The sequence below is a fragment of the Lonchura striata genome, chromosome 14 (assembly GCF_050655825.1).
Source record: "Lonchura striata isolate lonStrDom1 chromosome 14, ASM5065582v1, whole genome shotgun sequence".
Classification (NCBI taxonomy): Eukaryota; Metazoa; Chordata; class Aves; order Passeriformes; family Estrildidae; genus Lonchura; species Lonchura striata.
The window spans coordinates 12,685,938-12,712,039 of NC_140716.1; the positions used below are offsets into that span (position 1 = coordinate 12,685,938).

Sequence of the window (26,102 nt, forward strand, 5' to 3'; positions counted from 1 at the left end):
TGCTCCAGTTATACTGCTACAGAGTACAACTTTTATCCACATTGTTTATAATGTAGCATTCTTGGACATATACCTATAAATAACAGCAACAGTAAGGTGATGTTCCTATAGCATTCCTATTTCAAATGTCTTTTGCTACTTCTTTAGTAGTATTTAATCCTTCTGGTGTGGATTTCCTCTTCCTTCTTGTTACTTAACCTGGTGATACTGCAACATATTCATCAGTGATACCATTAATTTGGTCACTCAATTACATGTGATAAAAAAATGTACTGATTTTTCTCTGACATCATCATGATGTCATATTTCACAATGCTGGTTACCTATAACAGTGAAAAATCTAGAAACTGCCATGAGTACAAAATTGCTGTTTGTTAGCCTTGATGACTTTGAAACTCTTATAAAAGTATATATAACAAGCCCTGGCAAAAAGTAAAAACAGAATTCTATACCTGAATTGGTTAAAAAAAACAAACCAGAAAACCAACCAACAAACAAGCCTCACAAATAAACAAACAAAAACCTTATACACACTAGATTCACAATCCAGAACTGCAGACCTCAATTTCTACACAAAATATCAATTACCATGGTCAGTGGAAAAAAGATAATTCTGCAAGGGTAGAATTGACTATTGTGTTATATTTTCTCCTCACAGAAGGCTCTTTATTTTCATACTTTTTTCCCATTCCTGTTTTTATGTATTTATCTGCATTGCTGGTCAGCTGAAATGTTTTTGGACTATAGGCACTGCTGCTTTATGTAAGACATAAACTGCTCTAGAAATGCATATTAATTACTAGAGGGAAATTTAGTGATCTTTGATGTAATTAAATGTAGCAAGCAGTGTGCATTTAACACAGAAATTATCCTTTCCTCAAAGCTTTCTTGCTCCACAGCCTAACCAACAAGGAATCTGTGTAAATGTGAACAACCTGGAGTGGCTCCCACAGTCTAAAAGGCTTTGTTAGATTTAACAGCATTCTTTACTGACACTTCAACTTCGTTTTTTTGCCAAAGTGGTTACTGAAGTGCCTTGCTGGGGCTGGGGCAGAACTGAACTGGCCAGTCCTTGTTGTCCCTGGTGTGTGAAATTCAAGAGCCAGCCTTTGTGTTCAAGCCAATATTTTGAAATAATGAACATTTGTTCAACTTTTCAAAAGGTGAACGTTTGTAGCTGATGAGGGAGAGCCTGAGTCCTTTCCTGATCACCTTTAGTGTGACCCCTTGCCTTGGGTCACAGGCAGCACCAGCAATCCCCTCTGGCCCAGCTTCTCGTGCAGCCAAACATCCTGCAAACAACTTGCCATGAAAATCTGAGTTTCACCTCTCTGTCCTTTTGTCAGTGCAAGACCGAATTTCTGAATGATTTCAAAAGAAAAACATCAACAGCAGCTTAACTTAGTACAGACACACTTGTCATCTGTTAACCAGCATTTCCCACAAATTAATGACAACACAGTTTTTCACTTGCTAATTAAGTTTCATTAATCTGCATATCATTCAGTAAATTGTTATAGATCAAAGCGAGGTTACAGACATTTATTCTGCTATTGCTAATTTAAAAATGGTGAAAAATGCTTCAAAATTAAATGCAATATATTCAACACATAGCCACACCTCTGAAACTGAGTATCCTAGAACTGCAAGGCTCATGCTACTAGAAACAACTATTTGAAAATACTGACCCTGCTTTCTCCTGGACATTTACAGTGAGAGAAATACTAATGGATAAATTACCCAGTGATACATAAGAAAGTAAGAACAAACCTTTATAATTCAGACTTTTAAAATACATCTGCAACTTAATTATCATACTCAGACTGGGTTATTTGTTAATTCAAATAAAATTTGAATTGTTATTTTAATTAAAATATATATTATTTCTTGTTTGTTTGAATTTTTTTTTTCTAAGTTGCATATGAAATCATCCTTGGAGAAAGATGCTAGAGAAGGAATGTCATATTTTCCAGTCTGCTTGCCACACGCTTCTGACAGGCCACAGTGTATAAGTGAGTTTTTACACTTCACCTGTGAAATCAGTCAGTTTTTGTAGCTATCGTCAGTTGTTTTTTGTTTGGGTATCAAAGTGTAAATATACCAGCAGCAAGGTACCATACTTGGTGTGTCTTGTCAGTGACAAAAGAAAGGAAAAACACCTATAATGGATAATTTATCACCAAATCAACACCAAACGCTTGAAATTTAGGAGCATGTGGATGGGTCACAGCTCATAGGCATCAAAAAACGAAGTAAACCTGGGATTTACTTAAATTCTGTATGTCAGAAGCTTAACATTGCATTTATCTTACTTTGAATTATACTGCCTTTGCAGCCCTACTGCAGAAGTATTTCAGGCCTGTAGGAGTCTGTCTGCATAGAGGAAATCAGAAAATTTAAGTGCATCCTTAACTGCAATTAAGTGTAGCAAATATGGGCTTCAGGACTTACCTGGAGAACACTGATGTTCCTAAGAAAGAGCATTGTTCTGATAAATAACTAAATAAGGAAATAAAGGTAAACCCAGAGAAAGGGAACCAGTGAAAGACACAGATAAATTCTCTGCATTCACCTGGATTTGCTGTTCAAGTATTTCTTGTCCCTTGGGTAGATGCCAACACAAGTTGCACAAAAATACTTGCCCATCCAAATCAAACATGAATTTGAGCCAAGCACAGCTCCTTTTTTTCAGTACATTCTAAACTTCAGCAATAAATTGTCCTAGTACCAAAACTTATCATGAAAGTCCATTCCATTCACCCTGGAATGGCATCACAAACAGCTCTGAAGGAGATGGATTGTTCAGGATTTACATCTGGAGGCTGAGAAGGATCCTGTCCTTGCATCCTGTTCCATGGATGTTCCCTCCACAGTGCAGCAGGAGAGGGCAGTGGCTGCAGAAACCCTGAATTGTTAAGGGTTTGACAACCTGTCATTCACTCAATATTCCAGTCGTGTGCTTATTTTTACCCCACAAAGAAGCTTACCAATGTCCAGGAGCCTAATATGACTTTGTGGTGCTGCAGAAATAGTTTCAGCAGAAATAAATCTGAGGATGTTTGCTGACAAAAGTACAGAACAATATAGGTGTCTTTTATCTCAAGGAACTACAGATTCAGTTGTCTATTTTGTTTTCTCTTTGCTCATATTTTTTCAAGTAGCCAAACAGTTGAACAGTGCAGGATTTTTCCCTCTTTTCCCCCAGCACACAGTACATTACAGAACATACAATAACTGGTTGTTTGTTTTTTTTTTTTTTTTTTTTTTTCACTAACTAGAAGATTTCTCTGTAGAGTTTCCCAGAATGAATTAAACCAGACCTCAGAGTCTGCTTCTATGATGAAAATTTTCAGCAGCCCTCCCAGAGCAAAGCCATTGCCTTCATGCATTAGAGTAACACAGCACGGCAGTAACCAGGAAAGGCTAGGGCCTGTTGTGAGAGGTAAAATAAAGTGTAAAATACCTAAGGATGCCATAGATCTGAGGCTGTAGGTCTTGGTGGGGGCTGCAGGCCAGGAACAACCCCCTGGGATGCTCCCCTCAGCTGTCTTGCTAATGAGTACATTCAGCATTGCTCACACCACAGAGCATCTGGCTCCCCAAAAGCTGACAGAGGAAGAAACTGCAATTAAGTCTGTGATTTAGTGGTCTTCCTATGGCTTTTCTTTGATAAACCTGAAACTATTCCCAACTATGGAACAAATAAACAAAACACACCAAAAAAATCAGGAGTTATTCTCCGCTGAAGTTATTTCTCCCTTTGCACATCACCAGTGCTCATGTGGCTCCTGCTGCAGAACAGTGATGGAAGTTCCTAATTCATGTTTCATTCTTCATATTAATTTATTTTAAATAAGATCTCTCTTTCATCCTAGTTGCTTCTGTAATACTGGCTGATTTTTAAATACAATTATCACTGCCTTGGCTAGGGTCACATCCTGCATATCACAACTGTCAAAATGAGTCAAACATCTTTGCCATTCTTCGATTAAACAAAAGAATTGTTTTCACTTTCACTGAAAAAAGGAACTCCTTTGCTAATTTCAAAAGAAGCAGATTTGGTTAAATTGAAGGAAAGATCCTGAAAAAAGTTTTGAAACTTCCAGAGGGGATTTACTGGCACAACTTCTGTGCTTATTTTAGGAAGTGTCACTCATCAATGCTTCTAAAAAAGGGGTGATCAGATGCTGAGCCCCACAATAATGATCAATGCAGAACGTAGATAAAAAAATGGGGAAAAAAGTTTGCTTCTTGTTTTGCTGTATCCATTGCAGAGGGAGCAGGAAAGGGAATTAGGTGCTGGCTGTGCAGGTGTTAATTGCCATCCTGATTGGAATATTCTCTGGAATGTCACCAGAGCTCAGGCTGTGCTCCTCAGCCCAGCTCCCTGACCTCGGAGAGCACAAGTGCATGCACGGGTGCAGGAACCACAGTGTCCAAGGCATTCCTCACATTTAACATTAATATTCCAAGACTCCTGCCTGCCTGCTGGAAGGAGGGAGCCAGGGCAGAAATTTGCAAAGACAGGTAGTGCCTGGGGTCGAAGTCATTTCACTTGCTGATTATTCCACTGGTAGTATTTTTCCTCTTGAGCAAAATTTCAAACAATTCAGCCCTGACACGTTTTTAAAAATGCAGCAGTGGAGAGAACCATTGCTGTCTGTGGGCATCCTTTCCCCACCTGTCACAATCATCAAGTGAACATGAACCTCTAGAAACAACAAAATAACAACTGTGTTTAATTGTTGGGAAGCAATTTTTCTGACCCGTGAAAAGATAGCATGTTTTAGTTCCCTAAAAATGTCAGTCTCCTTTCTACTAATGTAAAGAAGCTGATGTTTTGTTTGTTTCTGAAAGAGAAAAACCTGGATATCTTTTAAGTTGGTACATGTAAATGTATTTATAAATAAACATATATATATATGTACACACACACACAACTGTTGCCCTGATCATATATCCATATTTCAATCATCCTTGATTGCATTTTTTAGCAAGTTAGACTTCTTCCCCTTCTGTAGTCCTGTATATCATAGTTGATTTTAGTAGTTTTCAATAAAGTCCTGCAACTTTAATGCATGCAAGAACATTAATGTGATTAATTTCTCCCCTAATGCAGTTTTGTTTGATGTGCAGGAGAAAGCATTGTCACTTCAGGCTGTACCTGGGGATGTACTGACAGCTGGAGAGGTCCAGTCTTACAATGGACTCATCATGTCCCTAACATGAAATATCCCAGATTTTCACAGTACAGAACCCTGACAAATACAGCAGGAATAGTCATGGTTATCATGCATCTGCCCCATTAAAATTTGAATTGAAAATAATTGGTATTTAAAGGATCACAAGCCTTAAAGAGGAAAAAAAAAAATATGGAATGCTTTAAGCACTATGTAGGGAAGCAACACCATTTTCCTTTTAAAAATTAAAAAATAAAAACAGCAATGTTTTCATATCTAGTGCTATATATCTGCAATTCTAGAATGATACCTCTACATATCAGTAAACTTCCCTTACCTCCTTGCTTTTAAAAGGAAAACAGATGTATTTTTTTCCTAACTAGGTTTGTTTTGTCTTATTTTACCACAAATTAATGATTCCCCACCAACATCAGCTTCATTATCCACAAGACACAAAGCAACTCTGTACTGTTTACCCAGTGAAAGATGCTGGAAAGCACTTCAGTAAATACCAGGTTGCATAAAAGAGCTGTATTTTTATTCAGTGTTGCTCAAAACCAAAGTATTGGAATGTAAATAATGTCATTATCTTTTATTTAAAAAAAATAAACAATACATTATGTAGTATATTTAAATGAAAAACTCTGTATTCTAGGGCTCAATGAAATGGCCAGTGCTGTAAATCAGTATTCTGCCACAAATAATTAAGGAAATTTACTCAGATTGGCAAAGGTTGGAAAATAAATACTTGGCTGTCCTTAAAGAGGGGCCTTCAAGAAAATGTTCTGCTAATCAGAACTGATTTTCAGGACATGCACATAGAAATCATTAGGGGGAAAAGAGCAAAATAAGTAAAATTTAAAAATCTCAATTCTTGTAATTTGGCTGAACTTAAGTGACTGATAATACAGAACAAAAATATAGTCTGCCTTCTATTCAGTTTTAAAATACCTACAAAGGGCAACCTGAAACTGAAAAATGGAGTAAGTGCAATGAGGCCTTTAGAATAATTATGTGTTGTTAATTGAAGAATGTTAATCATGTCATATTAGAAGGGAGAGAGGGTTAAATTGGTAAAATTTCAATTCACTTAGGCCTTATCTCTTGTTGGAATGAACCAGATGATTAATCCTTAATATTCTTCAGGGATACAGAGAACATCAGCAATTAAATTAACAACTACAAAGTTTATGCTCAGAGATTCAAAAATGAAAGACAGAAACACTTTAATTTTTCACAAGTTGTTACCTTAATTATCTTCTTATTGCTTCTGTCTCTTTTCCCTCATTACAAAAACACACCCCTCAGTATTCCTGGATCCTTTAATTTGCTGTAGCTCAGCAACTGTGTAAGGAACGTCATCAGAGCTGCAAAAGTCATAAATCTTACTTTGTGCATGCTCATTGGAAATAAATCCTTCTGCTAGACCCTGTCCCTGTGTTCCAACTGCCAAGTGATGACAAATTTTTGTTTCCTTACAAACAGCAGTGTCCATCAAAAGTTGCTGACAGAAAAGGAAGGCTTGCTTAGCCCAGAAAGTGAAGTTTCTTTTAGGAAAATAAAAAAGTACAGATATCCAAGCCAACCTAATAGTTATTATGCAGTCCTGCAGCACTAGGAAGGTAAAGGGGAAGGTTCTCATGAAACCTAATTCTACAGTCATAAAAATAAGAGTGTTGTTCCAGATCATTCATGAAAATTATGTACCACCAAGAGATCACAGAATATTTAAATGTTCTCTGCTTACAGAAGAAAATACAACAGACAAGATGGAGGACTTGAGGATGTGCTTGGGATTCTTTCTGAAGAGTTGTGTTAGAAAATGTGGAATCTTGTTATCAATACTGGCCTGCTTCATATATTGAATGATTTCAAATGTAATTGCTGGGAAAGTAAATGCTCCCACAAGCTGAATGCAAAAATCCATGCCCACAAAACACAGGGACTTGACATTGTTATCACCAGGCATGCTTTCGAAATTATCAAAGTTTTAAAGTAAAATGTCATATCCCTGAAGGGTGCCCTTCGAACAAATTATTAACGAAGCTCTATTGATCCTCACCCAAACAGCAAAATCTCAATAAATCTCCTCTGGACCTTTGCTGAGGCTGGAAAATGCATTACACCCCCCTACTGACCACAATTTTTATTATCGCTATTGTGTTTGCGAGGCAGTCAATTTTATACAGCATTACAAACTGCCAAGTGCTAAAGTGATTTCCTCTATTACTGAGGTCCATGTATTAAATTTAGTGAGGCACAATATCAGGCTTCAAATATTGCAGGGTTTAGAATTGAATGCAGCTGAGCCTAATGTTATCAACCTGACAAAAAACACTGACATATTAAGTAGCAAATCATTTATTCATATTTGGGACTGGTTTTGTTTTTCTGTTCAGCTGTATAGTTTTAGATTAACCACAGTACTTCAAAATGGGACTGTTACTGTGAAGTCCAAAGACACTGTGGAATAGATATTTCATACACTTATTATGCACAGTAAATCAGAGAAACATGCCTCACTGACCTGCTATCACATATAAATACATGTAAATTAATAAACTACTTTGCATAATGCAGGTTTAGGCTGCAAATACTTTAACCCTTCAGAACAACCAGTGACAAGCATTTCAGGTACTTTTTATTATCATCAAATACAATGCATTAATGCTCAGGTAAAGTTGCATTTTGTGCTCCTTTTTTAGCCTAATCATTGTTTTCCCTGCAGTCTGAGATATTTAAAGGTAGCAGATTTTTGAGCTTGTAGATAATATTTGTAACCCAGTTCTTTCTGAAATGTGCCTGTTGTAAGGTACACCTGGAAGAACTAATGTATCCAGAATAATTCAATATTTGGCCCCATTATTAACGATTGCTTACATCAATGGAAATAAAGCTTTCTATATGTTTTTGTCAATGGAAAACAAATTATTCTGTAACAAACCGAGAAGAGCTATCTGATAGTTTGCTTGCTTGAAATAATTCCAATGATACTCTGTGGTAAAAGCTGAAGCCACAACACTCTGAGTAAAAAAAAAAAAACAAAAAACCTGCATTGATACCTGTTATTACACAGAATGCCAGCTTCCTACCTTTTTTATAAATGGCTTTACATACAGGTCTGTGGTCCAATTGTGCAATTATTAAACTGCAAAAATTGCCATTAAAAATTGCTCACAGTGGATCTCTGGACAGAACTATCCATCTTCCTGCAAAAACTCCATGGAAGAATGCTGTAACTTTCTCTCTGAAAATCTCTGTCTTCAATGTGCAATATACCCCAGCTGGGAAGAAAGAATGTAAATGCCATTGACAGATTTGCACAGGTTTCAAAATGTGACAGGAATCCCTAAATGAAAGGACAGAATTCCCCTCCTTTTTAAACCTTTCCAGGCTCAGTCACACATCTGGGTTCACTGGGAAGAGCTCGACAGTCTGCAGTCTTTCACTTTAGGTATTTCACTGCTGTAGCTAATTTTGCCCTAACAACCATGTTGGATACTGAACTGTCCAAATCAATCACTGAACAGTTTAGTATTGTGCTTTATATTGCCACAAGGCTTCTACACCTGTCTCACAGGAGACAGGAGGACAAAAATATTGCTACCTTGAACTTTATTATGGAGTTGAAAAGCCAACTTGCTCCTGGAGAGCCTAATTCAAGCCCAGAATTTTGTGTCATTTTCCTTCCATGTGTCTTCCCCTCAATCCTTCCTAGACAATTCCTGCAATACTAGTCAGCTGCAAGCAAACAAATAAGCAAACAGATGAAAGCTGAAAAACAAGCATTAAATATTTAAACTTGGGAGTACTGCCCTTTTGGAGTTAGACTCCAGGTGCTTTAGTTGCAAGCCCTTTCCTTAAAAGATAAAGCATTTACCATAAGCTGACACTGAGACATCTCAGTCTCATATGCTGCCAGGGTTCCTCCTTGTCACCAAAAGAGATCAGATATTATTTTCCTAATTGGACTGAAAAATGCTCTTGGCATTCGAGACTTCCCACACATTCACTGCTGACTCCCTGGACCACGTGGGTCCCTGAACTGGATTTATGGAAGTTTCTCTGTGTTCTGCAACCTCATCATCAATTGGACTCCTCTCATTCAACACCAACATGTAACTGGTCATAATTCTGTCTATTCACTTCCACTGCAGAAATTCCACAGAAGTATCAGGAACAGCACCCTGCATAGTTCCAAGAATAGAGTTAATGACACTTCTTCCTTAGTTCCTGAAATGTTAATTAGCCCATAAGTCTGACACTTGGTAATGAAATATTTATTTTCCTGGAGTACTACATGTAACTTAAGAATTACAAGTGGATCTAGATGTATTACTGAATATAAAAATCATTATTCTTAACCAGGTTGCAATCTCCAAGGGAGAAACAATACATTATTACAAAGCACCTCCTAATTCACACGGGTGAGTACCATCCATTTTTGGCACTTTGCATTTTGAATTTTGGAGAGCAGTTTCTGTTGTTTGCAAGAGTTCTTTAAAACATAAAAAACCCTCCAAGTTTACATGCTTTAATTCCAACATTTCATTACATTTAATTTAGAGTCATCAAGGATATAACCAATTCAAAAATATTTTTTCCCGTTTGTGACCTGAGTATCTCAGAGAGTAGTTTGGCATCCTGACAAAACACTGGATATGAATACCAAAATAATGGAATCATCACATTGGACTCAAAGCACTGGGGATGACTCTGAGAAACTGAATAGGAGTATTCACCCAGCAGAATCTCAAAATCTGAGATGAAAAGGAGTACCATAAGGGTGGAAGAATTGATTTGCTGCCCAAGAAGGAGTGAAAGTGTGGAGCAAGGGTCAGGATTTCCCTTGGTGGGAAAGGTGCTCCTGCCTCACACCCCAGCACAGCTTCTGGGGGGACAATAAACTCCACCACAGCCAGACCCAGGACACAGATTTAAACTTTTTACCTGAAATTCATCCTGAATAGAGATGAAGGAGATTTAAAGAAATAAATTATGAACTTCTCCAGTGTGATTTCCAAAGGGGGTATCCAAGAATCACCTCTCATGTCATGCAAATATACTTTGCTGAACACATCTGGGTTCTTTAGGACAACAGATGTGGTTCTAAAAATCAGCAATTCACAATAAATCATCAGGGGTGAAAACAATTTGGTAAGTGACACTATGCTGTGATCAGGTGACACTGACAAATCATTCTCAGGCCTATCCTACAACACCTAAGCTATTCCTGGCTATTCAGCTCAGCATTTTATTTTCCAAGATACAGCCATAATTCAGTGACAAGCTAATCAGCTGTAATTTCTACAATTTCCCTAATGAAATCCCAATAATTTTTACTGCTTGAGACTATTCTGTTGAAGTGCAGCTCATCTGAAAAGTAATAACATGGTGGCATTTACATGAAATAGTTCCAAATAAACAGAACTCTCAACATATATGAAATCTATGTGAAAACAAGATTCCCATACAGCAAATCATGTCCAAAACAACTCATCCCACAGACTTGCCTTGCTGTGGGAAATGGTGGGTTTGACTTAAACAAAGTCAGTGTAACAGGACTGAAAGGACTGGTTAAAATAACACCAGCACATGTGAAACTGTGTGTGCTGAGTTTTCCATAAGGGATGCTGCACTATAACACTTAGCCAGTTAAGTAACGTGCATCTACCAAAAATAGATACAATATTGCTTGGTCATATTTAGCTTATTTGACTGTGATAACATTTTTAAATGAGTTCCCTAGTAAGACATATCTCTAAAGTAAATCGGAGTCACTTCATTTAAAAGATGACTGAACCATATTACTTCAGTAGTACCATAGAAAAGATCTTCAGTGTGTAAAACACTGCTGCAAAACTGCTGTAAATATTAATTTCTCCATGTCCAACAGAATAAGACATGAATATACTTGCTTTTTAGCAGGAAACATTCCAATTGAACATGTGGCTCACTTGTGTGTGGTTTTTATAGCTAAGAGATAAATTTGACTTGTCTGTTTATAATAGCTTTTTATAAACCAATTTAAATTAAGAATTTGTTCACTGGCTGTGAACATCCATATATTAACTTAAACCAGGATTGTTATCTTTGCTTTTACTGTGTAGTTTTACGTTAATAGCATATGATAACCTTCTGAAATAAGAGAGTAAATGTTTAACACACACATTAATAATGAATAGTAAGAAACAGAAGTGCATGAGGAACTTTTACAAGTGCTAGTAACACCTCACTGCATCACACCACAGGATTCCTCACACTGAGCTGTAGAATGAGATGTTTTATGCCACCTTAGTTAGGCCTGTATGTATTATTAAATTACCTTCCTAGTCTTTACAAGACTTAATTCCACATTCCTCATTTGTCTCCAGCACCTTTTTCCTATAGCAAGTGTAATTTTGTCATTGTGTTAGATCAGCTTTTTTCCCTTGCTTGAGAATATCCTCTTCTATTTATCCTACTTCTTATGAGGAATTGTCCAATATACAAATCAAAATTTGCATCATATCATTATTATTATCCTGTTGCTGCTCATAAAGTCATCAAACATGCTGCCAGACATGCAGGGAAAACAGAAAGTAACTAAAACACTCTGACTCTTAACCATCCAATTAAAAGAACTGCAGCTAAGTCCCACCAGAAGGGTAAAAGACCCTTTTCTAAAGCAAGCTTTAATTGCCTTTCAGCCAAAATGACACCCCCAAAAATAAAGTTTTTAAGAACGGTCTCTGTTGGAACTAATTTTCCTTATCTGAGAGGGTGGTGCCATCTGTATCTACAACCAAAGCATAGCACAGTAAAGACATTATTATTAACAGCATTGCAGAGTTACTCCAGATTCTGTGACAGCAAATAGGGCTTGAAACACAAGAAGACAAAAAATAAGTTCACTCTGTGGGTGGCTTTAGAAGCTGAACCTTAGTGATGTCAAGAGGACACAATTTCTTCAGATTTAACTGAAAAGGACAGTAGCTGTTCTGATCTTAAATATTCTCCTTTCATTTCAGCCCTTGACCTCTCTCCCCTTCATTTTCCTTCCCTTTCAGTGACATTTATTGTTTTCTCCTTCTTCCTCTGCTGTTCCTGTTGCTGCTGGGATGCTGCATTTCCAGACAAGATTGGAGTGTGAGGGTACAACTGGACAAACAGTCGTAGCCATTGTGAGTGTTCCTCACAAAACAAAGTTCCCTCCATTTTCCCAACACTTCCACTGGATAAAGAAAATGGGAAATAAGTAAAAAAATTCCAGCTGGGCTTTGCATTTATAATTAGGAGTTCCTCGTGGCTGAGAATTGAATACCTTTCAGGTATTCAGTCTTTCAAAAAAAGTGATACTATATTCCAATTACAACTTAATGGGGAAGAATGGGATATATTGAGTGTGTTCCCAGGTGGTGCAATTTATCTCAGATTCTTCTGCAAATTCATAGCATTGACTTGGGATATTTTCTGAAAAACTCACAAGCTAAAAGAGGAGAGTTGCTGAAAACAATACAGCTGAAACCTTTCTCCAGACTAGGAGTTTCAGTTATCTTACACGCGTGTTGAGTAAAAAATACCTGCTTTTAAAAAAACTGAATTATGTTTCTTACATCACACATACAAAGCAGTATTTTAAGCTCTATTCAGTATCCACACCCTGGTAAAAACTAGAGTTGCTAATTTTTAAATCAGAAGTACAATCAACATTGCCACCTTACCATCAGCATTGCAGTTACTCCTCAAATTGGTTGTATGTTAATCAATATATTAAACATTACCATATTCCTATTTATATGCCTACCTGTATTCACCCTTGGAGGGAATAAAATCATCTGCACAACATTTCACCCTAAAGAATATTGACAATCTTAAAATTTGCATTTTTTCAATTAAAAGACCCATACGTTTTTTTTTTTTAATCCTGATTAAAACAAACCAAATCTCAGGTAAGCTAGGCCTCTGAATAAAAGTTTAAATCTCAAATTAAAGTAATAATAAATATTTGGTTTGATGCAATTTAAAGCCAGCTTTTGACTTTGAAAACGTCACTTTTTAATCAAATCTCATCTCACCAAACACAGTTTTGGTCTCCACTTCCTATTCCATAACAATGGATGCCCTGCAAAAGCTCCAAGTGGAATATGTAGAAACAACATTTTCCTTGGCTGCTGCTTTAACAGTTGTTGAGAAAGCACAGATGAACTTCACTTTAACTGCAGCCACCAACCAGCTGCTTCACTGGAACTTCAATAGTGACAAAATTCTGAAGGCCCAAAGGACAGAGTTTCATTCATTGCTACAAATATACTTAAGAAAAGGGAGATGACATTGTCATGATTATTACACTGCTTAAAAAATGAAATGTACAGCATTTCACTCATAGAATGACTACAGTTGAAGCATTTTTTTGCTGATTTTCCAGTTAATCCTGCAGTGACTCAAAGTCTCAGTGAGGCAGACAGACTCTCCAGAGGACACACACCAGTTCCCAAAGCAGAGACCTCAGTTTTATCACGTGTGCCCATTGCATCCCATCCCACCACAGACCTGCTGAAATCCCCACGTTTGTAACACACAGGCAGGAAACAGTTGAAATACAAACATTCCAGTTTGAACAATCCCTTTGAACTTTGACTGTGCTTTTTAATCCAAAACTACTGCTGGTTGGGCAATTTTCATTTTTGCAAAATGACAAGTGGCATTTCATTTTAGGTAAAGGTTAATAGGAATTCCCAACTTTATAAAATTCATCCCTCTCTAACACCAACTGGTGCATGCTGGTGTCTGACGTTAGAGAGGAATGTTCACACACTTGAAAATAAATGGTTTTTGCATTTCAAGGTGACAAGTACAATGTCAGACACAATCAATCGATCACTGCATAATTATTATTGCAAATGATCCATATCCATGCTGCAAACCTTAAGGGGAATTTAATGAAGCAGGAAGCACATCAATAATAAGATCTACTTCAGTCTCTGCTAAATCTCACAATTCACAAATATGTTGTCACATTTTATCCTTCCTCGAATTCCTGTAATTATATTTTAGGAGAAGCTCACTGAAAAGTAAAATTCAAACATACATCAGCTTTTCCCCTATAAAAGAAGTCCCCGTATATTATATATATATATATATCATAAAAGATGAAATGTACAAAACTCTACCAACACAACAATCTATGAAGAAAACTTGAAATGCCAATAATCAGAGTTAGTCTGATGTATTTGGCTGACTTAAATCTGTGTTGTGCCCATGGAGGAACACCCAGGGAGCACAGCAAGAATAAGAAGGAGCTGCAGAGAGAAACTCCTGTGTCCTGACTGCAATCCCTCCATGTCACTCACTGCCCTGCTGAAGAGGGGGAGTTTAAATTGTGATAACGAAAAGGCGACTTGATTTTGTTTTCCACTACCTGAACCAGAAATTAAATTGACAAACTGAATTGGCAGAAATGATAATTGACAATAAATTATGTCATTTCTTCCAAGGCAAGACTGCTGTGTCTGTGACAGTGATCAGGACATGATATCTATGTTTTCCTGCTGTTTCTTGAGCTCTCTCACTCCAGTTTTTCCCTTTCCTCCTCCTTCCCTGTACCATTGAGGGGATTTGGCTGCTAGCTGCAGCCAACCCATGGCACAGCTGCCATCTTGATGGGGAAAAATATACCCAGTGTGGTAGAACCCTATGTGAAAGCAGTAATTTCTGCAGAAATGTTGGACTTCAGCTTTCTGGCTGCAGTAAGGACAGGTGCATTTCCATACTAGGCTATAACAAGGATCCAAACACAGATTCATCTGTTTGGCAAGGAAGGAATATCAATCCAGGAGCAGAAGGGGAAAAGGAAGTCATATGGAAAGACATCAAAAGATGTGAACAGATACCCAGACTTTGATTAGTAAACATCCCCTTCTGTTGATTAAACTGAGACAGTTTAACTAGTTCTAAAAGGTAAATCCAGCCTAGTGGCACTTGCACATTACAGCAAAAAGATAAGTAAATCTTGGCTGAGGGACTATGACAGCTTCACTGCAATAAACATCCAAAAGGAACACATCAAGATATTAATCTCAAGACACAAACAAGCTTTCTCAACTGCCCACAAAAATCTTCAGGACTTGTTAACTTCTCTGCCTCCACAGCTAAGGCCATTCCAAGAGCAGCCGAGGTTCTGCAGCTGCAGCAGCTGAAGCCACCAGTCCCAGAAGTGATGCTCAGGATTTCCAGTGAGAGATAAAATCCTGGGACAATGGGAGGGCTCTAACCTGCTCACCCAGCCACATCTCAGGCAGCCTTTGTTCAATTCTCTCCTCACACATCCCTGCACTGATAAGGACACCCACGCAGCTCATTCAAAGCTCTGATGGAAACCAATGCTATTAAGGGGGACACGATGAAGATAAGGTTAATTGGACAAGTGCAACTCCCTGCCAAAGGAAGGGGGGAGAGCAGGTTTGGCAATTAAACTGTACAGAACATATAATGCAACTTCAAAAGAGAGCAGAGCAAGTCAGTCATGCTGCCTTACACAAAATGCACAGATTCTGCTGCAAGAATTAGTACTGATAATACATATATTATTGAGGCTTAAGTTCAGTTTGACCCTCTTTCAATTCAGTTTCATCAAATACTAAAGTATGTTGGTCTCTTAAGGAATGTACATTGCTTTTACAAACCAAAACTGGCTCACTTGCCTATCTGCAGTTTCTCTTCTGTTTCACTTCTCCTTTCATACTAAAAAATGTGATTTTGCTGAATGTCTTCATGCTTTGTATGCTAGTGTGATTTTTAGCTTTGTCATCACAACATGAAGTATTATATATATATGATTTTAAGCCAACTTATGTGTGTGTTCCAATAGATACATAATGACAGCCTACTGAGAATTGTCTTAGATTCTACCATAACTAATTGTAATCCTATTTTCATTCAACACCTCTGTCAGTGCTTTTGTTCTAACCATCAAGACCGTAGATTTATAAATTGCAATACTTCATTATTCAAGTTTATTGAGCCAGATACCCTTGAAGATCCTTACTATTCACATCAGCATACTCTATTATGAAATAATTTTGTATTTTTCTGTGTTAATAATAAAAGGTACATATTTATTCAACATCTGTGGTCAGGCAGTCAGATGCAGAGGATGAAGCTACATGTTTTATTCAAAGTCTCAGTGGAAAGCAGAATGAGGATTATTCTGACTCTGAAGATATCTGCAGCTTTTCTGCTAATATGTTTGATTTTTCTTAACTAAAAGGATCTAAATACTTTGATTACTCAGTAATTCTATGCAATAAAATCTATACTGCTGAAGTGTTTCTCTGACAATGCTTCTCAGCAGAGTCATTTATTCTTTCAGCTTAGTTCATGCTGGATCTCACTGTCTGTAGCTCTTTAAGCACAGTCAGCAGTGCATTTTGTCTTAGTCCAGGGTTTTTTTGGAAATCCTCATTGGATAGAGAAATCCTCTGCTTAATGCACACAACTTCAATGCTACAAAATACACAGTAGGTAAAGTTAGCAAAAAAAAATATAAGCACTGTATTTGTTCTTTACTGCAATTAAAAAAATTCTAAGGTTTTGTGCCTTTATAATTTTAAGCATCTCCACATCTGCTTAGGGTTCTCATTTCCTTTAGAAAAACAGTCTTTACAAAGGTGTCCTGCAACACAAGAAGCACAAGTTAGGCTGGAAATGACACCCTTCTGCGAGCCAGGAGAAAGGCACACTCTGTGCCTGCACACATTTGGTGCATAAAAACAGGCAGACTTTGGTCAGCTGAATAAAATTCCATCTGCTTTTGGATATGGGAGCTGACACCGACTCATATGTGTCTATTAGGATGCCTCTAAATAGAAGAGGCACAAGAAATGCAACCATAAAGGAGTTTAAACTTCTAAATAACCAGATTAAATTTGTGCTAGAGTCTGTTATTTCCTTTTCTTCCAGACTTCTTCCCAGATGTTCATTTAAGGAACATTTTGCTAACTCAGACAAGTACAATTCTCTGTATTGGACCCAAAAGCTTTATTGTAGAGTTGTCAAAACAGTGTCCTATTGCCAGAAGAAATTATCTTGTTGCTATTGCATACACTTTTTTTTTTTTTTTTTTAATCTCTTTCTCTGTATCTGCCTAGTCTAGTTTTGGGAAAAATACCAAATTTTATTTGCTGACATACTTCCTGCCTTGTTTGATCAAGTATCATTCTGAAGCTGCTACTGAAAAAAATCTCTGCTAAATATACACAACATTTCTGACAACTCATTCCCTATTATTAAAAAGAACAGCAGACTGACAGGAATGAAGCACTACTCTGACTATGCAGACATTAATTAGATGTTTATAAAATTTATAAAACTGTATTATAGTACATTAAAGTAATTTTAGTCCAGTATTGTAGCATACAACAAAATGAGGAAACCCAAGAATTTTTATTTTAAAATTATATTTACAAATTATTTTGTTCTAGTTTTTTCTATGGCAACATTTAATTACATTTGATTTTTTCATGACATGTAGTAACTTTAAATGCACAACTTCTATCTCAGAATATGAAAATTGAACATGAGAGCAGTGGGAATTGAACAACCAGATGGAAAACAGCCAACCATGGAGCTGTTTGCTTGGGAATCAAGAGTTGCTTGTGCTGTCAAATGGACAAAGTTTATTTTTCAAAGTATGAAAAAGAGGAGGAGGAAGAGGAGGAACAGTGCACAGAAAGAGGGGACTCTGAAAGACTGGGAGCACTCTCAGCTTTCAGCCAGCAAAAGTTACACACTAAACACGATTCAGCAACTTCAGATCACTCAAACTGCAAGAACCCCAACACAAATATTTGCTACATTCTGAGCAAACCCCATCACCTTTGGGGAGGTGAGTTACACAGGAAATGGGAATGAGCATCTGCAGTCACTCAGAACACCCTGAGTCACTGCAACAATCTTATTTTGGGGAGAAAGGGGCATTAAACTGCAGCAGCAGCAGATGTAAAGGGTCTGTACCCCTCTGAGAGAATGATTTCCCTTTTGGTTTCACTAGTTCCTAAATCAGTAACACCTGAAAGCTTTGAAAGTTTCTTGGTCAGTGTGAACTCTGACACTGACGGACTCTGATTCCTACATCACATTCTGATTCCTATGAATAAAGTACCAGACCAAAAAAAAAAAGATCTCCTTTGTCCAGGGAAGGAGGGCAATATAAATACAAACATCATTCAATTGCTTAGGCTGTCAACAAATATAGATTTCCTTTGACAGGGTTAACAGTACTAAAAACTTTCTCTACTTTTTGAAATGTTGAAGTAAGTATTTAAAATACAGTACCTAATCAAGACTGTTCTGTTCAACAGACTGAATTAGGGTCTGTGCTCTGCATTCTTGCACAATGTTTTAAGTTAGCTAAACATGCTCAGCTTGAAATAAAAGGAACTTGATACCACTGTCATCAATTAAAATTAAAAAAAAAAAAAAGACATCAAACTGTTCCAGGATAATGTCTAAGTAAGAGATTAGAAAATGGGAAGAAATCAAGATTTTCTTTTACATTGTAAATATCCAAAAGGCTTCTATATTACACACAAAATGAAACAAGTAAGCACTGCCACATAAATGAGTGACTAGTCTGAAAAAATCTCAGCCAATGTAATAAGTTAATTTTAAGGCCTTTAAAAAGGGAAGATTACATTTTCACACAAGTTGGCTACTTTAAATTTTAATAATATTGCTGAGAAGCTTTTTATAATTACATAAAAAATTGATGTGATGTCAGGAGAAAGCATTTCAAGTGCTGCTGTGAGTTTATTCTTTGCACCTACATCTACTGAGTCTCCTGTTTACCTACAGCATCTTTTACATATGCTGCATACTAGGTACCTGTGCATGGTCACCTGATGTATAGAGTTTAAAAATCATAACATTTCAGAAAAAAAAGTCTGTGAATAAAAATCCTCTATGCCCATAAAAACCCACAAAGTCATAATGTTCTGCTAAAATTAAAAAAAAAAAAAAGTTTATTCTCTGCTTCTTCCTACTAATCTTGAGATTTTATACAAATAATTTAGACTAGAAAAGTTCAGTTGCAAATAGGAAGAATACTCAATACCCAGGTGCAGTAGTGCCAAAAGAGAAAGGGAGTGATTCTGCAAATCAGAAAACCAGAACAAAACATATATCCTATAATGTAAGTAAAAGGGACTAAAAAATGGAATGAATACACTTATAAATGAGAAATACTAATTACTAGAACCTCTGTATGAATTACTAGGAGCTTTGAAAACCAGGAATTGGTAACTGCTTGTTACTATGGCTGTTTTGCTTAAAACATTTATATACATCTCTAAAAAGAATAACTAGAAAAGTTCATCAAAAATAAAAAATACAGTGCAGTAAAACTCACAGAAAACTGCATAGCTACCTGGAAGAAAATGTATTTCACTAAATTTTCAAATTAACCACGATTCCTAGGCTTGGGGAAGGAGAAGATCCCTGGGTTTTAAACCTCTTGAGCCAGTGCCACAGAGAAACAGAATAATACAAAATAATGCACATCCTTTCACATTAGCGTGTATATTAGAAAGAAGGGCTTATACCCACATATTTATTGTGCTTCTCCTTTGGATGATGGCAACTCTAACAGCACAGCACAAACTGAATGAAAGACATGCTGCTGCAACTGAGGGATCTGATTTATAAATCTAAAAGGAGAATGAAATGAATCCTTCCACCAGCAGCTTCAATAGAGAATGTGGTAAGGGTTAAAAGCCAGCAGCAGTCAGGGTTGCTGGTAAATGCACAGCCACACTGGTGAAAATTCAAGGGACTTGTACTACAGAACCCAGAAAAAAAGAAAAAGACAAAATCATAAGGCTCGGTGATTGGTGAGCTCCCGAAACGATAGCACAGGTCAAAGTACTGAAAAAAACAAACTTAAAAGTCTACATGCAGTGCCTTTTGCACGGGTGACAAAAGTTACTAAGATATAGTGGAGGGTCAGCAGAAATGAGAAGAAGGCATAAAGGGAGATTTACAGCAAGAACCAGCAGCGATTTAAAAAGAGAAGAAGTGATTACTGATAATATCTCTGAGAATCCAATGTTGCTCCTCTGCAGCCTGTTTTGCAGAGGTGGCCCAGATTAGCTGCACGCCTGTCTATTTTTACATACATTTAAATTAAATAAATAAAAAGATTGTCAAATGAGATTAGTTTAAAATATTTTCCCAGAAGATGTACAGGCTTTGAAGAGGAACACAGAAAAGCTTTTAAGTATGCAGATTTGTTCAGTGATCTCTTTGTGGGTTTGTTTTGCTAAGAAATAAAACATTCTGTATCAAAACCTAGATGAATTCACAGGTGAATAGCTTTACTAATTCAAAACATACATGCCACAACACAACATTATTTTTAAGATGAGCAGATTTTGCTGCAAGGAATCAGAACAATGCTGAATGTAAAATCACAGAAATAGGAACACAGTATCTCTTTCCTTATCTGCAGTTGTCAATAGCCAGAAACTTCAAAAGCCAAGAGAGAGTGTGACAATTAGTATAAAAGCAACTGGGTTAAGTAACACACATTAGAAGTTTTAATCACATTAAAATTGTTTCATTTCTTACAAAGAAAGCAAATTCTGAGCAGCCACAAGTGATGCAGTATTCTCTTTGTAAGTGAGCCCCACAGTGAATCTTACACAATTGCAATATGTTCTAAGGCATTGAAAAGAAAGCAGTGCACCCTGCCACATCCTGCAAATCATGAAAATAAATGCCAGCTTCACGTAAATGACCCGCTTTGTTTCAACCCTGCCTGGAAATGCAAGCACAGGTACTGCACCCCAGCCACGCTCCCCTGCAGCACAAACATCTTCCATGGCACAAAACATGCTGCAACTACAGGCTAAAATCCACCCTCCCAAAGTCCATTTATTAACAAAAGATTGACATGGAGAGAGACACTACCTACCCACAAATACATCATCATCTTGAAAGAAATCAAGGGCTCTGTCAGCAAACAGAAGTCTCCTTACTTCACCAAGTATGTCTGGAAGGAAAACTGAAAACAGTGGGTAGAAAATCTTGCCTTTTTTCTGTCAAGTCCTCACAGTTCTCTTCTTATACAAGGTATTTTTTTTAGTTTGTTTATGAGAACAGCCTTCGTTCAGTGGCTCTTTCTGCGTGTGAAGTGACTTGCTTCAGGCTGTCTTTTTTCTTCCCTTTTTCTCCCTAACTCAGTCTGTCCTTTCTTTACTGTCAAGCTTGCTTAGGTAACAGTTCTTGGTGTATCTATTTAATGAGCAGGTCCGTGCACTAAAGGCAGCCAACTACACTGGAGAGGAGGGGTGGGGGGGAGAGGGAAAAAAAAAAAGTAATAATAAATAAATAAATGGGATTATTCCACTTCCTGACGATTATTATTATGGGATCTACAGACGCCCCCTCTGTAGGAATTTACAGGAGGATTTCTAAGATGTCTCGAGGGAGGGGGGAATCCTCAGAGTGACTCTGGTGGCTCTCGAGCCATTACCTCTCCCTGCTGACGGACCCAGTTCACAAATCCCGCATTTGAGAAATTTTTAAACTCAAAGCAAAGCTCCTGCGGGAAAGAAAGGAACATGTACTGCACCCTGCTTCTCCTTTATCTCTTTAAATGTACTTCAGATGAAAGCTGCATCCCGTCAGGTCAAGGCCTTCCCCAATCTCGCTGCGCTGGCACAGGAGCGCTCAACACACTTTTCTACAGCCATCTACTGTCCCCACAGTGCCACTGCTGCTGCCAGCACCAGGGCAGGGATGCAGACAGCGAATCCGGCCATTGGGCTCATTGGATTGCTTTTTGGTAGGATTTTTTTTTCCTTGCCATATTAAATACTTCAAAATCAAAGTTATCATTATGATTTAATAAAGGTTAATAAAGAGAACTGCATATTTTTCTCTTTTTTTTTTTTTTAAGTTGAATGTACATTACGCAAATGAGTGAGCGTGCAAGAGACTCGAGGTTTTTTTGATTGATACTTGGACTTTTATCCTTTGCTACAAGAAAATACTTTTAACTCATTTAAGCCATCTCATTAAAACACAAAATATACTTAGTAAATTAATTAGCACAATCCCCAGGCGAAAAACAATTTTAAAATGTAAAGGGAACAAGTCTTAGTTACTTTTAATGCTGCATTATTGGGTTTGAAAATCATGCCTGGCCTTATGAAGTGGTGCATGCCACACCCTGACCGTGGCACATTTCGGGTACTGATGTGGAGAGCTATACACACACTCTCTCTACCAAGTGCATAAATCATAAATCAATGATTGCTAAAGAGATAAGATATAAAAACGGTAATGGGAATGAGATTAAATATAAATTTTGCCTTATTATGTTTGATTATTTCTTTGTTATCATTGGTCACAAACATCACACTTCTTTAAAAAAAAAATACCGTTCTTTTTACCTAAAGACTCCCATGCATTTACATATTCATCCTGACCATGCAAGGTGAAATGTCACCTAAATAATTAAAATACATTAACTAAATTGCATGATCACTCACTGCACCAGGGCAGGTGGCAAATGAAGAGGCACCTGCTGAAACAGCCCCTAAAGAGGAGATACAACAGCAAAGCAAGACGGGGGGAACAAACTAAAATCCACAGCACTAAACCAACTGGAATCTGCCACCAGGGTGAAGTCCAAGTAAAAATAACTGCTGCAGCACTGACAGTTCAGAGCTGATTAAACAGCAAAATGAAGCAATCAATTAATGTGGCACTTCACACTAAGATTTCAATAGAGAAGTTTATACAGATAAACAGATACATATACACACACAAAGCTATGCTTCATCTGTAAAATACTACAGCCAGCTAAAATGTTGTTGCCTCTTTTCGTGGAAGCAAAGGCAAAGATTTAACACAGCAATTCCTAAAGTAATAATTTTTGATGTGATGTAATGTGCAATGACAAAAACATTTATATAAGTTTAGTGTTGTTTCATGAAATAAAGCCACTTCCTTCACCTGGGCAGACTACAAGAGGAAAAGAAAACCCTTTTTTTTTCCAGTTTTGAGTTGTTTAAATGATCTGTCAGTTTAGCCACCAATACTGAGCTCTCTCCCAGGCCTAACCCAGTCACCTTTAAGCTGTACACCTTCACCTCCTTCAGTCTCCTGCATAGTGCACTGTGTTCTGCAGTCAGTTACACTGTAATAAACCTGAAATATCATGTTAGAATGAATTACATTATACTGGTTAGGCTGAAAATACATTTTCTGATAATGTATCTGAACATCTGCCAGCCAGCAGTTCTTTCTATCTGTGCACCTCAGCTGAACACAGGAGGTTTTAGAATTTTCAAAGACTAGTTAAAGATTTTATTAATGTGATAAAAGACTGTGCATAGGTATTGCCTATAAATCACTTCTGTATCAAAATTTCCCTGTTTAGGAGCATAGCATAGGCACCATTTGAAACTTCAGGGAATGATGTCCCAAGGCTTTCAACTACTCTCTCTGTATTCTAAATTCTCTTCATTATTAAATTGGTTACTCAGTCAATTCTTCACATTTTTTCCTCCAAACAAAAGGAACAAATTGCAATGCTGCTGTACAATACCATTCATCTGAAGTGTTTTATCTTTCACACAGATATTATTCAATACTTTGTTAGATCATCTGTAGTTCCTGTGCAGGTAGAAAAATGTGGATAAAAAATGACTGAAAACAGGTAGATTACTGTGGTATTTGCACCTATGGCTGAAGTTCAAACTGAACCTGTTTGCTAAGGGCACATCTTACATGTTCTGGATTTGCAAACAATGTGAAAAATGTAAATAGAAAGTACTGAGCACAATCATTTAACAAAGGCTGGTCCAAGAGAGCTGACACCAGGTTCAGGCCAAAGGCTATTGAAATCAGTGGAAGCTGTGGGAACTCAAAATGTCCCTCAGACATTCTTGGAGGTTCCAGGCCCAGGTCAGAAGCATTTGAGACCCTGGCAGGCAGCTGGAAACAGCTGTGATTTTGGGTTTGAACCATGGAATGATTTACCAATCTTGCAGGAAGAACAAGAAGTCACAAAAGTTTAGATATTATAGTAGAAGTAGTCACAAAGTAGAGGGAAGCATTTTTGAGTGCTGTACAGGGGGGTTTTAGTTTTGTACATGCGGGTCAGAGGTTTTAAGATGGAGGGATCTGAGCCTGCCCTGTCCTCCCTCTTTCTCCTTCCTCACCTCCATGTTCTTGGTGATGTTGGCACTCACAGATTGGTTTGGAGTAGAAAAGCACCATTTAATATAGGTAATAGGCATTGGGAAAAACTGTAACCATGTAACACGTAGTGTGCCATATAAAAGATAGAAAAGCACCATTTAATATAGGTAATAGGCATTGGGGAAAAACTGTAACCATGTCACACGTAATGTACCATATAAAAGAGAACAGCAGCCCTGGGCGGGAGAGAAGAAGCAGTCGGGGTCAGAGAGGATGTCAGGGTGTGTGTGTGCCTCTGCCTGAGCTCTGAGCAAACCACAGCAGCCCCAGAAGAAAATCTTTTAGATAACTTGCAATCAACTGCCTGAGACCGAACAACAGAGACTGCTGAGCCTTTCTTTGGAAGCTCGGGGTGGAGGAGAGATTTTCCACCACACGGAGCCACCCCTGACCCAGGGTGGGCTTTGGCAGGGAATCGTGGTGTTCTTTTAGAACCAGGCAGTCCGAAGCTCTGCTGCCTGTCTGGGTGTTTGCTGTGTGCTGCTGTTCTGGCCCAGCGCTCTGCTGCTCCCAAGGATGTTCACATGGGGTTGGGTTCTTCCACAAGGGCTCACAGGTTCTGCGAGCTTCAGAACCAGCACTGCTGTGTGAGCTTGTACCACAGCCTGAACTTTTATAATCAATCAGAATATTATTTATTTTCCCTACAGAATCGCGAGGGATTGGTGAGATATTAAGGGTAGATAAAAATACTTGGTAATAGTAATAAGGAAACAATAAAGTTTGTACTCATCATTAATCAAGATTAGTTATATATGTGATCAGCACATTCTTATTGGCACCTAAACAGTTCCCATTTCTAAAAAATCAAGCTTGAGATTCTAGGAGTTCCATTACCTTATTAAAGGACCATAATTCATAGACATATCTTGGCATATTTATTAATGACACAGAAGATTGGAAATAGCACTGCTATTGCTGCTTACTGCATTGGAAGATAAGAAAATGCAGACTAAGTTCCTCCTTTTGCATGGGATATAAGACTCCTAGGAACTGCAGGAATATTAAAACAAGCTCAGTGCTAGATGGTATAATCTGTTTTTCTAGGTGCTATGTGACCATATGGAAGAGTATCAAAATGATAGATTTGACTAATGGACTGCGAAGACAAAACTTACTGACTTTAATGAGTCTGTGTTTTCAACTGACATCTCTGTTCTTCTGAATTTAAACCAGAGGGATTTAATAATTCTTAAAAAACAAAAAGTCTAATAATGGAGGGAGGGAATGCGATGGTAATGATTACACTACCATTACTGGTAATAAACTGGTTTCTTTTTCTTCAACTTCCCCAAGAAAATATACAAATGATGCACATGATACATGAGCTGCAACAACACTAAAATCTCACATAATTTACACAGAATACAAAAAATAATTTGAAGCATTTAGAAGGCTAGAAATATTTGTGTTCGTGCTTAATTTCCACACCTTAACAGCATCATCTATCATGGCTGTATATGAAAAGAAAAACTTCAAATTGTTAGGAGTTATGGAATCAAAACAAGTCCTTAATCTGTCCTTGTGTCACTGCAGTTTCAAGGGGGTGGGTTTTGCTGTATTTTTTCTGGCTTTTGCTTTTGGATTTCAGCTTAAATGCAGAAGAGCAACTGAAGTACAACTTTATGTACAGCTCAGATGGTTTATAAACTGTGTTTTCACCATACAGTTTTT

At 37.5% G+C, this 26,102-nt stretch overlaps 1 protein-coding gene across 33 annotated transcripts in view; it reads right to left on the reverse strand.

The window, feature by feature from the left end:
• Positions 1 to 26,102, reverse strand: part of RBFOX1 (RNA binding fox-1 homolog 1) — a 1,274,894-nt gene that overhangs the window by 329,038 nt on the left and 919,754 nt on the right. For 2 of the 33 annotated variants that reach the window (XM_085591770.1, XM_085591774.1), the window contains exon 1: positions 21,130 to 21,846. The exons of 30 other annotated variants lie outside the window; for them this stretch is intronic. In XM_085591770.1, the coding sequence (XP_085447896.1) occupies positions 21,130 to 21,147 (18 nt within the window). In that variant the 5' untranslated portion in view covers positions 21,148 to 21,846. Of the gene's footprint in view, positions 1 to 21,129; positions 21,850 to 26,102 lie in introns of those variants that run through there. One more of the 33 variants, XM_085591766.1, reaches the window with a different exon arrangement.